This window comes from Xenopus tropicalis, chromosome 5, assembly GCF_000004195.4.
Source record: "Xenopus tropicalis strain Nigerian chromosome 5, UCB_Xtro_10.0, whole genome shotgun sequence".
NCBI lineage: Eukaryota > Metazoa > Chordata > Amphibia > Anura > Pipidae > Xenopus > Xenopus tropicalis.
The window spans coordinates 59,151,145-59,165,230 of record NC_030681.2 but is presented as its reverse complement, the minus strand read 5'-3'; the positions used below and the strand labels follow the sequence as shown (position 1 = coordinate 59,165,230).

The window sequence follows — 14,086 nt, the reverse complement described above, 5'->3', positions numbered from 1 at the left end:
GAAAAATCATCATCAAATTCTAGGGGGAGGAGAGTACAGAAAGTCTACTGTTTTAGACAGAGAAATAAAGGCGTAATCTGACACAGAACTAAACTGTAATGATTTTGGCTGATTTGGCATGTCCTCCCATCTGCCTTAAGCTACGAAAAGTCTTCTTTCTGTGGGCCAGTGCCACAGAAAGAGATTCAGCACAGGGCTGGGTAGAGTGAAAGATGCAAAAGAGCAGAGGATGGGAGAGCTGAATGGGAGGCGCAAGAAGATAGAGGGAGAGAAGTAAAAAGATAGAAAGAAAAGGGGTAGGGAGGGATGCAGAAAGGAAGAGGGGGAGGGTTAATGCAGTGCAGACTGACTGAAAAGAGAAAGGAAAGCTGAACTTTTCTCCCCCCACCGAATGCCACACAAACACACACAGCGTGATTAATCAGTAGCTCATAGCACACCTGAAACTAATTCAGCTACCTGCATCACAGCACTTCTTGTGCAATTAAAAAATCTTAAAAAATCTCAAGTGCCTGAATTTTTTGTTTTGTACTGCATGTTCATATGACTTCAACTCAGCATGCACACATTCAGTTTTCACTGTTGCACAGAACCCTCCATTTGTATGCGAGACAGTTTATTATTAATGTATAAATGGATAAGAATACTGTTATGTTTCTAACTAGAAGTAATTTTATGCCAGGGCCGGAACTAGGGGTAGGCAGAAGAGGCAGCTGCCTAGGGCGCAACGATTGAGGGGCGCCAGGCAGGAACCTCTCCTGCCTACCCCTAGTGCTACTTTGTTATTGCCTCCGCCGCTTGTCATTAGTGGCGGAGGCAATGACCGATCTAATCGCCCTCCCCCCTGCACTGCCTCCTGTGCTTTGGCGCGCATGCGCCGTTCGGGGGGGGGGGGGGGGTGGCGTGGAGGTGGGCGGAGTTGGCCAACGGGGTTGCCTAGGGCGCCCGGTTGGCTTGGCCCGCCCCTGTTTTATGCACTCACATTAAAATTTACCTATAATTTTTATTTTGAGCACTTTGTCAGCAATAAATTTGAGACTAGAAAATAACTTAAGTTAGATACATAAGTGTATTACAATTAAACGCAAACTGATCTGTTCACTATAAGCACTGGAAGAGCATATAACTATATTTAGGGATTGCTTAATTATATATATTAATATCCTTGTATAACATCCTTTTCTAATTTTTGATTAGTTGAAGAAAAAAAAAAGAGATAATACTGTGTAATTGAGCTCAATGATTCCATATGTTTAACAGCTGATATACAAGGGCTTTGGGGGTGACCTTGCAGGGGGAGGGTGTGACAGGCCAGAGAAATCAGAGAACAGGTAGAATGTTGCAGCAGGAATGAATCGGGGAGTAAGGAGCAGGTAAAATGCTGTAGAATGGCAAAATCAGGGAGCAGGAGAGAGGGAGTAGGGAGCAGTGTTGGACTGGCCTACCAGGATACCAGGAAAACTCCCAGTGGGCCCTTCTGGTCCTGACCATATGGCCTGTTTCATAGTCATTCCCTATTTCTGAATGAGAACATAGAGGAGAAATAGATGGAAGAATAGATGCTAGCATGTAAATAAAAGAGATTTAAGTGGTTGAGTGAGGAAAGGAAGAAAAATAGTTTGGAAAGTGGGCACATGGTCTACGGTTTTCTGGTGGGCCGCTGGGTTCCCAGACCGATACTAGTAGGGAGCAGCCCTGATTAATCACTTTCTCATAGGTAACGGGGTAGAATGATTTAGCACGGAAGAATCAGGTAGCAAGCTGGAAGGAGGTTGCCACAGAGACCAGGGAGCAGTACAGAGGGAGGTGGGCAGAGAGAGTAGGAAGCAGAAAAAAAAGTATTCTACAGCCTGGAATAATTGCTTACGTATATGGGAATTATTCCGAATTTAACTGAAGGAGACAGGCAAGATTAAGAATTTTAAGTTAAAAGTTGATCTTTTGATTGAGTTGGGAGCAGCACCCACTGCCATTTCGCACACAAACGTCCTTAAACAGACAGTGGTTTTCCACATACATATAGGGAAATCCTCCAGAAACTGCATGGTCACACACACACACACTGCCTGTTTTTTTCCATTCAAAGCCTAAAGGGGTCGCTGGAGTAGAAAATAAGAAAAATTATTATCGAATTCTAGGGGGAGGAGAGTACAGAAAGCGACAAATGAAAACTTTTTTTCCTACTTCCACCAATAGAAAAAAAAGCTTACTGTTTTAGAGAGAAAAGAAGGCGTAATCTGACACGGAACTAAACTGTAATGATTTTAGCTGATTTGGCACGTCCTCCCATCTGCCCTGAGCTACGAAAAGACATCTTCCTGTGGGTCAGTGCCGTCAGTGCCACAGAAAGAGATTCAGCACAGCGCTGGGTAGAGTGAAAGATGCAAGAGGGCAGAGGATGGGAGAGCTGAACGGGAGGTGCAAGAAGATAGAGGGAGAGAAGTAAAAAGATAGAAAGAAAAGGGGTAGGGAGGGATGCAGAAAGGAAGAGGGGGAGGGTTAATGCAGTGCAGACTGACTGAAAAGAGAAAGGAAAGCTGAACTTTTCTCCCCCCACCGAATGCCACACAAACACACACACACACAGCGTGAGTAATCGGAAGCGATGGAGAGAACAATCTGAATGTAAAGCCTACAGTAAAAAGTGTGTTTAGCTTCTCCAATGAACCAGAAAGCTGCTCGTGTCCTCATCGGGCGAATGGATGACCTCTTTCTGCCGGGCAGTAGAAGGAGGGTATATGATGAAGAAGCAAATCAGCAGCTGTAATCATGTACATAAGAACAATGTCAACAAAGGCTGTCTCTATGCCGTGCCCCAGCATTTATCCCTGCGTGATTATGGCTTCTGCATGGCCTCTCTTATATTTTTTTGCGTGGGTTCCCTTTTCTACCAACTAAACGGGGGACCCCCGCATATCCTGCTGCAGCTCCGCCACTATTTAGGTAAGTCGCTGGATTACATTACGTTTGTGTAACAGCTTGTGTCTACCTTATACATATAAGTAGCAGTGACGTCCCTTCAACTTGCACCCACATGAGTAACTGTACTTTGTGTAGGCGTTAGGGGTCAGTTCTGTTCTGAACCAAGTATAGCCCCTATGAACTAACTGCTAATGCCAAAATGAAAACTTTGAAGACACTGTTGTGTAAATGAATGTGTTTAGTGTTTCTGAGCTTTGAAAGTTGTAGGAATAACAAGTTGATGGTAATACTGAATTTTCAATTGTCAAAACTTTTTTTTTCTTACACTTAAAGTTCAGATTGTAGTACTGTCCTGGGTATGATATCTTCTTACTTCAATTCTCTTTATAACTATGTATATGGTTTTATATTTCAATGTATTTATTACCAATCATCCCATGCCTTTTTGTGTGTTATATATCTGTCTGCCTATATTTATGTGTATGTGCATGCATTCATCCATCCTCAATCACAGTGATGTGCAACCTGTAGGTTTTAGTACACTAATCACTTAAGGGCCATAATTGGTCATATTATAGGGTTGCCTAGAACCAATTGTCATGTGTTAAAAGCCAATACATTAGATTTGACACTACACAGTACTGGTTCAGTGCTTTTGGTGTTTTGGCCAACAGCCTGTATGATTGAATCTTATAGGAAGTGAAGAGAAGCAGCTTAACCCCTTACTCCTACTTTTCTGAAGCACAATGCATTCGCTAACAAAGTGTTCTAGGCAGGATGTCCTATCTGACACCAAGCTGACATTACATGCCCAGGCAGTTGAGCAACATGGTTGAAATCAGCCAAACCAAACCAAATCTGCCTTACAGTCTCCACTATAAATGAAAAGCAAGGTTTCTTATGAACACTTGTTCCAACAGAAACAAAGAAGAAATGGAAATTATTTTGCAGTAAAGCTTTGTCATTATTTGAGGGATGCTTCAGTCCCAAATTTTAGCAGATGAATAGTCTGATGGTGAGTCCAGAGCAAATGCCCTGTTGCCCATTTATTAAAACAACCCCGTCTCTGAATAAAATACTTTTTATGACTGTACTTGTGTTCTCAATTTACTTTAAACACCAGCTCCTGCTAAACTATTACAGGTAATTTATCAAGGCAATCTCTTCTTGCACAGATGGTATCCTGGTTCTCATCTGAAAAGGTGGGAAATCTTACACTTGGCCACCACAAGCCTTGCAAGATTTTAAACCTTTGAAAGAGTCTTTTGCTTCAGCTCCAGTCTTTAGATATCCTGACCCAACTCAGCCCTTCTTTATTAAAGCTGATTTTTCTATGAAATGTTCCTCCTCTGAGCAGAACTACGTCATTGAGAGTTACTCACTGTCAAGTTAGCTTTAGAGGAGTGGCGACATCTTCTAGAGGGCACACCGCATCCCATCACCATCTGTACTGGCCAAAAGAACCTGGAACATATTCAGGCTCTCAACAGATTGATCCTTGAAAGGCTTGTTGGGCACTCTTCTTACTCTTAATTATTGTCCAGGTACCAGGAATAAAAAGGCAGATTGCAGTGATGCAGTGACGACAAAGATTGAATTATTCTCCCTAGCAGGATTGTTACTTCTCTGCTCCCCTAATTTGCTTTTCAGATTCAGTCTGCTTAGTCTTCTGCACCTAGAGACACCCCCATTGCTATGGCTTATATTCCTCCGGAACATCATCTTTCCATTTTATAACAGACCAACAGTTTTAAACAAGTGGGTCACCTGGAAAAAGACTCTGGATTTGCTAAATTTTCTAGTATAGTGACCTTCCAGGCAGAAAAGAGATTTTATTGGTCTTTGCCTGTGCTGTCTTCTAAACCCTACCATTTCCTTCCATATGGTCTTCTGCAAATTTTACCTATTCCCTCTCGATCTTGGAACCACTTAGCCATGGAGTTAATTGTTAAATTGAATCATTCCAAAAGGAACATAGTCATATGGATGGTTATTAATCCCTTCAGCAATATGGCATATTTCATTCCTTTACGTAAACTCCCATCTGCTGTGGAACTCTATCAACTCTTTATTCATCACATTTTTCACCTCCATTAATTTCCAGCAGAAATTGTCTGATCCCGATTCATTTGCAAATTATGGCATTCCTTGTGCAAATCCATCAGCATATCCAGTTTTCCTCTGCTTATCACCCTCAGTCGAATGTAGCTGCTGTATGAATAAAAGTAAATCAAGATCTCAAGCAATGGCATGCATCTCTTTTTCAGGATGACTGGCCCGATGTTCTTCTGTGGGCAGATTTCACTCATAACAATGCCTCTCATCACTTAGGGGAGATCACCTTTCCTGTGTGTCTGTGGTCAACATCCCCAATTCTTTACCTAGGACTTCCTCCTTTGGGATGCTCGAGCAGCCAATGACTATGTGGCCTATATGTATGAGTCTAAAGTTCTGCTAAATCAAATTTGGCTTTGAACTTTCTTGACCCTTTGGATACTGCAAATTGGACTCTCTGAATACAGCTTCCTCCTTGGTCCAGCCTTCAACCGCTTTTTGGGCTGTCAGGCTTTGACAATCTCTTAGCAAACTTTCAAATAACTTGCCCACCTTAATGAAATCACATTACATTATATCATCTTTACTCCAATTGATACCAGATGAGATTGACATTTAAAAAAAGAGACCTGGCTAAAACTTAGCTCTATAAGTACCCACAGGCCCGGATTTGTGGAGAGGCCACAAAGGCCCGGGCCTAGGGCGGCAGAAACCTGGGGGCGGCATGCCGCCCCGCCGCACCAAAATTTTTAAATTTGTGTTCCCATACGGAGCAATGGGGACTTCTCCCCACTGCTCCGTATGCTAGTTTGGCCTACGGCGCATGGCCGCTTGGATCCCCAACCCCTACCGCCCGCCCCCGCTGTTCACGCATGCGCATGCCCCTAAAAAACACACCCCCCTTCGCACATGCGCACTCGGGGGGGGGGGGGCGTGCGACCGGGGGTGGCCTCGGGGTGGCCGGTTTTGAAATCCGGCCCTGAGTACCCAAGGGTGCCTTGTTCACATTAATTTTTAGTGAATATTTATTGTACTATATCCTGTGTCAACCACTGACTTGTTTCAGCTTAGCCATGTGTGCCATCAAGTGGGTCATGAAAGAATGTATATGCTGAAGGAAAGAATTGATAAAGTACATTCTTTCTGTGTCCTTTTTTAACTAAATTATTTCCATTATTTAATGGAGCTATGCTCTCAACCCACATCTTTTTACTATTAATATACTTGAAATTTTTTGGGTGGTTGTTTTAGCCTGTGCGCCAATCATTTCCTTATTTTCTATCATGCCTACCTGATTTAGAACACTTGATATAGTATTTATATTCTTTAAACACAGCTTCTGCCCCCACTGATTTGTAGTTTTTAATTTCTGGCTTAAGGAACTAAATTTAGCTTTTTGAAATTTATAGTCTTTGTTGCCCCAGTGTAAATTTGTTTTTCCCAACAAACATTAAGTTTATATACATTTGCTATACATTCAGGGTTGGTACAAGATCAAGATCTATACAAGATTACAAGATCTATAGCAACATGATTTTAACAGCCTGTGACATAAAATTGTCATGTGACAAATTTGTTTTCATTCCCCTGTCCCACTGAAACAAAGTATAGCCGCCTATTTTACTGCTCAGTTGCATGACTCATTCAGCTATGTTTCAGCAATGCCAATTACATCATATTTCTCTTCCAGTGCCAGTACCTCCCGCTCATTTTGTCAGTCAGACTTCTTGCATTTGTAAAAATATTTAATACTGGTACCAGCTTGTAAATTGTGTAAATACAACTTGTATTTGTATCATCTCTCCCATTATCGATACCCCCCCCTCCACCCCTCATTTTTCCCTTGCATTGCCTAAAACTGCATCTAACCTGTTTTCCACAAAATTACTTACTGCGCCCTCCCCCATGCCTAGTTAAAAATCTCCTCCAGCCTTCTAGTCATCCTCTCCCCTAAAGCAGCTGCACCATCATCATTAAGGTGGAGCCATCACTTGCAAAGGGCCTCTAGCTTAAAAATGATCCCAATTCTCTAAAAACCCAAAGCACAGGTAATGTAGCTCTTTACCAGCTCCTGCCAATAATCTGTCTACTTGTTCCACCACATGACCACCCCAGTGCCATGCAAACAACAGACAGTTCGGCGTTTAGGGTCCTTGCAACCCTTTTTCCTTTAGTATTGATTTTCTGTGGCAATGGCACTATGGTCCTTTTATGATGGCTCTGTAGATTGTATAGTGGTTGGCTTGTAAAGGGTTAAAGTGGCTAGAGTGCCGCACACACAAACCTTTGTCCCTGAGGAAAAGCACTGGTTGTGCTTGAAACGTTGGAATTTTTTCAATAAAAACACTTCTTCTTTTGTATCAAGTCCCTGTATGTGCAGCACTCTTTCTATTATATTTTTGTTTTTGACCTGCACCAAGGGCAATTGGACTTGTATAGGGCGTGCTCCTCTGTGTGATATATATAAATATAAATATGGGCTTTAAAGGAGACATATTGGATAAATGGGAAAACCCCTAATTTTGTTATGAATAATATCCGGTGATGGTTTCCCTTTGGGCTAAACATTAACCCTATCTGTAACAATGGCCCCTTTATTGGAGCTCCCTATAGATCCTATCGCTTCTCTGTCCGAGTTTGAAATGAAGAGTGGGCGTGTCCTAACGGTCCCTGCCAGAAGCACAGTAGGAGGGGGAGAGCCAATCACAGCCCTGCACTCACACAAGCACAGACAGGCTTCAGTTCCCTATCAGGTCAGCCTAGCTGCTGATTGGTTCCTATCCTACAGTGCAGGGTACGGAGGGCCGCCGGCTCCCCAGCTCATCCAGAGGATTCAGCCAGCAGGATGTGGAACAGATGGGCGGGGCTAGTGGGGTTTTTGTGGAATTTCTCAATAAATCAGCAGGATTTTATAGGATATGTCTCCTTTAAGGACTTGGAGGACTTTTTGCATAAGAATAATATCCAAAGCTATGATAAATGTAGTATCAACATAGTATAGGTATTGTTATATACAGTTTATTTATGTGAGTGTACAGATTCAGATTTGTATACATCAAGGTTTTTTTTAAAACATTGATTTTGATGGACTTTTGTCATATTTTCAACCCAAATTTACTATGTAAAACTATATGCAGGGGCCAAAAAATATTCAGGACCATTGCCTGCTGGAGACTCTATTTTTTTTTTTTTTTTGCAAGAAAATTATTGTTGGCCTTTTTACTGGGTGGAAGAATTAATTGCTTTTGGTCATACCATGTCTGTGGCTTTGTTTTTCATGCATTCATACAAACAAACAAACAAACCTATTGAGGGTTTTCAGGCTAAAAACCTCTTTACATAAGTAATGACAGGTAGTTTCCATTTATATTAGTGACATAAGGCACTGCACATTTCTCCTGCTGATGAAATTCATTGGCAGAGAGACACTATGTATGCTATTAGCTTAAAACTCGACATTTGTCACCACATTTTGAACTGTAAAATGAAGAGCGATACATGTTAAACCTCCTGTTAAAGGGAACCTATGGCATCAACACTTGGGGGCTGATTTACTTACCCACGAACGGGTCGAATGGAGTCCGATTGCGTATTTTCGTAATGATCGGTACTTTGCGATTTTTTCGTATGTTTTGCGATTTTTTTGGATTCTTTACGAATTTTTCGGATCCAATACGATTTTTGCGTAAAAACGCGAGTTTTCCTATCCATTACGAAAGTTGCGTAAAAAGTTGCGCATTTTGCGTAGCGTTAAAACTTACGCGAAAAGTTGCGCATTTTTCGCGTAAGTTTTAACGCTACGCAAAATGCGCAACTTTTTACGCAACTTTCGTAATGGATACGAAAAACTCGCGTTTTTACGCAAAAATCGTATTGGTAACGAAAAATTCGTACAGAATCCGAAAAAATCGCAAAACATACGAAAAAGTCGCAAAATGTTCGTTTTCAAGTCGGAACTTTTCCAATTCGGGTCGGATTCGTGGGTTAGTAAATCAGCCCCTTAGGGTGGGAAGAGGTGCAATAGACCTAGGTCTGTTGCAGGGTGCCAACGCATGGTCCAAGTGTTCTTATAGGGGCATATGAATGCGCACACTGAGCAGGTGCCCTGTATCCAGTACCTGTTTTTGATATGTACATGTGCATTTCCACAGAGTGCCCTGGCTGTGGTGCCCATTAACAGACTATACATATTTGGAAAAATACAGATATTTTGCACCCCTAGTACCCTAATCTTAATCACAACCTACTTTAATAGTACCTTATTCTACGCTGTAACACAGGTGTCTAAAACCTTTGGATTGCCTACTTTTGCATAATTGACTTTTGCTGGGAAAGTTCAAGTATTTAATAGCCTTTGGCTATTGAACAATTCTAAGGCTACTGTAATATGGGAATGATTCTTAGCCTGCAGACAAATGCAGGGTGCCTTCTCCTTTGTGCACCCGCAGCCACTGCATCAGTCTGGCTGGGTGCAGGCACATGGAATGGATTTCATCTGTGTAACTGCATCTGGGCCAACACAGTGGGTAACATAGTAACATAGTAAGTTAGGTTGAAAATAGACGTACGTCCATCATGTTCAACCATAATGCCTATATATAACCTGCCTAACTTCTAGTTGATCCAGAGGAAGGCAAAAAAAACCATCTGAAGCCTCTCTAATTTGCCGCAGAGGGGAAAAAATTCCTTCCTGACTCCAAGATGGCAATCGGACCAGTCCCTGACCAGTCCCTGGATCAAAACCTTGAGCTGTATTAAATACAGCTCAAAACCTTGCAGCTGCTGCCTCGCATTGCTTGCTACAGCCAAGTTTATTATCTACAAGGACTCCAAGGTCCTTCTCCATTATGGATTTGCCTAGTGCAGACCCATTAAGGGTATAAGTGGCTTGCATATTTTTACATCCCAGGTGCATGACCTTACATTTATCCACATTAAATCTCATCTGCCACTTAGCTGCCCAGATTGCCAGCTGGTCAAGATCCTGCTGCAAGGATGCCACATTCTGGATATAATTGACTGGTCTGCAGAGTTTTGTGTCATCTGCAAACACTGATACATTGCTTATAACACCCTCCCCTAAGTCATTTATGAACAAGTTAAACAAAAGTGGACCCAGTACAGAACCCTGAGGGACCCCACTGAGAACCTTACTCCAAGTAAAGAATGTACCATTAACAACCACCCTCTGTACCTGATCCTGTAGCCAGTTTTCTATCCATATGCAAACAACTTCACTAAGACCAATAGACCTTCGTCTAGAAAGCAGTCATTTGTGGGGAACGGTATCAAATGCTTTGGCAAAATCCAAATAGATTATATCTACTGCATCCCCACTGTCCAGCATGACCTGTCGTTCATAAAGCCATACTGATTACTGCACATAATGCCAGCCATTCTTCAGTACATAATTTTGTAAATGATCCCTTAAAAAGCTTTCAGATAACTTACCCACCACGGATGTCAAACTTACAGGCCTATAATTGCCAGGCTGAGATCTTACTCCCTTTTTAAATATAGGAATGACATTCGCCTTCTTCCAGTCCCTATGAGTCTGAGACTATCAGAAACAAAGGCCACTGTAAATCTGACCCTAACTCTCTCAGTACCCGAGGGTGTATTCCATCTGGCCCAGGTGCCTTGTTAACATTTATCTAATGTAACTCTTTAAGCACCATATCCTGTGTCAACCACTGCATAGTTGGAGTTGAGGCAACAGTGCAGCTATTGGGTGGGACTTGGCACTCTGACTCCTCTACTGTATACACAGAAGAAAAGAACTGGTTAAGCACATCTGCCTTCTCTGTATCCGCTGTAACCATATTGTTACTATAACTCAATGGGGCCACACCCTCAACATGCATCTTTTTACTATTAATATACTTAAAAAACTTTTTGGGGTTAGTTTTAGCCCCTGCCGCAATGCGCTCCTCATTTTCTATCTTAGCCTTCCGGATTGCTGTTTTACAACACTTGTTATAGTGTTTATATTCATTATATGCAGCTACTGTCCCCTCTGACTTATATTTCTTAAAAGCTTTCCTTTTTTTCCCTATTAACTTCTTTACCTCAGAGTTAAGCCTCATAGAGTGATTCTTAACACTTCTACTTTTTCTTATTAATGGAATAAATTGAGAACAGTAATATTTAATATCATTTTAAATGACATCCTTTTCTGCTCTGTGTTTTTATCAGAAAACATAATGCCCCAATCTATGCCCTGAAGCTCTGCCCTTATGGGGGTAAAATTTGCTTTTCTAAAATTCAGTGTCTTTGTTGCCCCAGTGTAAATTTGTTTCCTGCACCAAACATCAAGTGAAATAACATTATGGTCACTGTTACCCAGGGGTTCAAGCACTTGCACATTTGTTATATGTTCTGGGTCACTAGATTCAATATAGCATGGTTCCTGGTTGGCTCCTCAACCACCTGTGACATTAAGTTGTCATGCAGCAAGTTTATAAACTTGTTCCCATTTACTGTCCTGTCAGTACTATTGCTCCAGTCAATATCAGGATAATTAAAATCCCCCATTATTATCACTTTCCCCAAACTAGCAGCCTTTTCTATTTGCAACAGGAGCTGAGCCTCCTCCTCTTCACTTACATTAGGGGGTCTATAGCATACCCCTACAATTAATTTGGTAGATTCTTTACTATCTGTGAGAAGCTCAACCCATAAGGATTCAGCTCCCTCTGTTACCCCCATCACTTTCTCCTTAATATTTGCTTTTAATTGCTGCTTAACAAACAGACACAGTCCTCCTCCTTTTCTATTGCCCCTGTCCCTCCGAAATAATGTGTAACCCCCAATATTAACTGCCCAGTCATGCGACTCATTCAACCAAGTTTCAGCAACGCCAATCACATCATATTTCCGCTCCAACGATAGTACCTCCAGCTCTCCCATTTTACCAGTCAGACTCCTTGCATTAGTAAACATACATTTAATACTGGTACCAGCATGAGAATGTCGCATAAACAACTTATGGGCCTCCCTGCCATTATCAGTACCCCGATGCAAGTCTCCTTCCCCATTTTTCCTTACTATGCCCACTACCTCATCTATCCTGTCTACCACTGAATTAACCGCTGCACCCTCCCCCCCCACTTCTAGTTTAAAATCTCTTCCAACCCTCTAGCCATCTTTTCCCCCAAAGCAGCTGCACCATCATTGAGGTGCAGCCCATCCCTGGCAAAGAGCCTGTAGCCAATTGAGAAATCAACCCAGTTCTGCAGAAACCCAAAGCCCTCCTCCCTGCACCAATCTCTCAGCCACGCATTAATCTCCCTAAGCCCCCGCTGCCTTCTTAAAGTTGCTCGTGGCCTGAGAAAATTACCTTGGAAGTCCACTCCCTCAACTTTTTAAAATTGTTCTTGAGGACTTCCCCCCCCTCCTCTAACTTTGTCATTGGTACCTATGTGTACCAAGACCGCCGGGTCTTCCTCAGCCCCTCCCAACAATTTGTCTACTCGTTCCACCACATGCCGAACCCTAGCACCAGGCAAGCAACGCACAGTTCGGCATGTAGGGTCTTTGCAACAAATTACCCTATCCACCTTTCTAATAATTGAATCCCCTACAACTATAGCCTGCCTTCCCTTCCTAGCACTACTCCACCTGTATTAGAGGTGCCGGCTCCCAGGGTGCTCTGAGTCACCCTTCTCCATACATGCTAGCTCAGAGCTGTCTTCCCCAGCATCTTCACCTAAAGCACCAAATCTGTTAGTTTGTACAAGCTGTGAACCAGCCACCCTACCCTTGCATCCCCTACTTCCCCTCTTAACTGTCACAAACCTGTCTCCCTCATTAACCTCCACTGCCCCTTCTCCACCCCCCACTACACTGGCCCCTGCCAGTGGTTGCTCAGTGAGCCTTCTGTTCTCCCCCATGTTTGCAGTTGCCCTCAGTGCTGCCAGTTCCCCCCTTAGATTCTGCACTTCAAATTCCAATAGGAAAACCCACAAGTAAATGCTGCATGGAACTGCTGCTTCAGGATCACATGCATGTGACAAGATCCACACTGAGTAACACCGGCAATCATACTGGAACTCATATTGCCACTGGGTACTTGCAGTCTCCCGAGTGCAATCCCTCGTATATTGCCATTTTAGATTTAAACGCCTTTTTGTTTTTAACTCCTGCTAAACACTTAATTCACATGCAACACTTGGATCACATGCAACATTCACTTAGCAGCTCCCACACTCGCTGTGCAGTCAGTAACATATAGAGGTTAAAAAAAATCACAAACATACACAAGAGAAGGCTTAGAGTCTGGTTCTCAGCCTGCAATTATCAACAAAATTTTAATAGATATCCTTGTCCTGAACTTTTAATTTTGTTCATGTCCTGAAAAACAAATACTGTTTTCAAGGCATTGTATTTAACACTTCAAAAAGAAGAGTAATATTTGTCTGCTAAAATTAAATTCTAAATCAGGTTTTCAGAAGTAATGTAATATTTAAGCTTTATGTTTGACATTCACATGGAAAAAGGATTCTCATAAGTTTTAGATGAATGGAATATGTTATTTTAGGGTTTGATTTTACAGCTGAGTGGAAAGAAACATGTACAGCATAACTAATGACAAGTATTTCAAAATGTTGTTTTCATGACGCTAAAGGGGAAATGGAATAAAAATCATAAATGGAAAAAAAATAATAATATTCTTTGATTCTTGGTTCGCAAAAGCTAGATTGGATTTGCGTTAAATGTATTCAGGTACAGGCATAAATCTTCTCATTGAGCATATTTTTTGTTCAACTTTTACAGTCCGCTGTAAAAATGTTTAATATGATTTGATAACATTGTAAATTAAAAATACATCCGATTATAAATAACATGCTTATATTGAATTGAATATTTGTGGCTAATGTAATAAAAGATACAAAGTTTCTAACTGGGTTTTTAAAACCATAGTAAGCAATCAGATGTGTATTTTCAAACAGAAGGCCAGTTAATTCTAATTCTAAATTGGTTTTAATGGTTAACTAAATTTAATTACTCCATTTTGTGCTTTTTGGTATTTTCCCTATTCACACTCACCATGTTAATCTGGTTTTTATTTTAATTTTTTTAATGGTTTGGGTTTTCAGTTTTCTGATTC

General features: G+C 41.7%; 1 protein-coding gene across 5 annotated transcripts in view; it reads left to right on the top strand.

The window, feature by feature from the left end:
- The first annotated feature begins 2,107 nt into the window (after positions 1-2,107).
- The window catches only part of ust (uronyl-2-sulfotransferase), a 95,679-nt gene continuing 83,700 nt past the window's right edge, over positions 2,108-14,086 (top strand). Inside the window, exon 1 of one of the 5 annotated variants that reach the window (XM_031902125.1) lies at positions 2,108-2,943. In XM_031902125.1, the coding sequence (XP_031757985.1) occupies positions 2,703-2,943 (241 nt within the window). In that variant the 5' untranslated portion in view covers positions 2,108-2,702. The remainder of the gene's footprint in view (positions 2,944-14,086) is intronic. The other 4 variants (XM_031902123.1, XM_018094281.2, XM_031902124.1 and 1 more) reach the window with 4 other exon arrangements.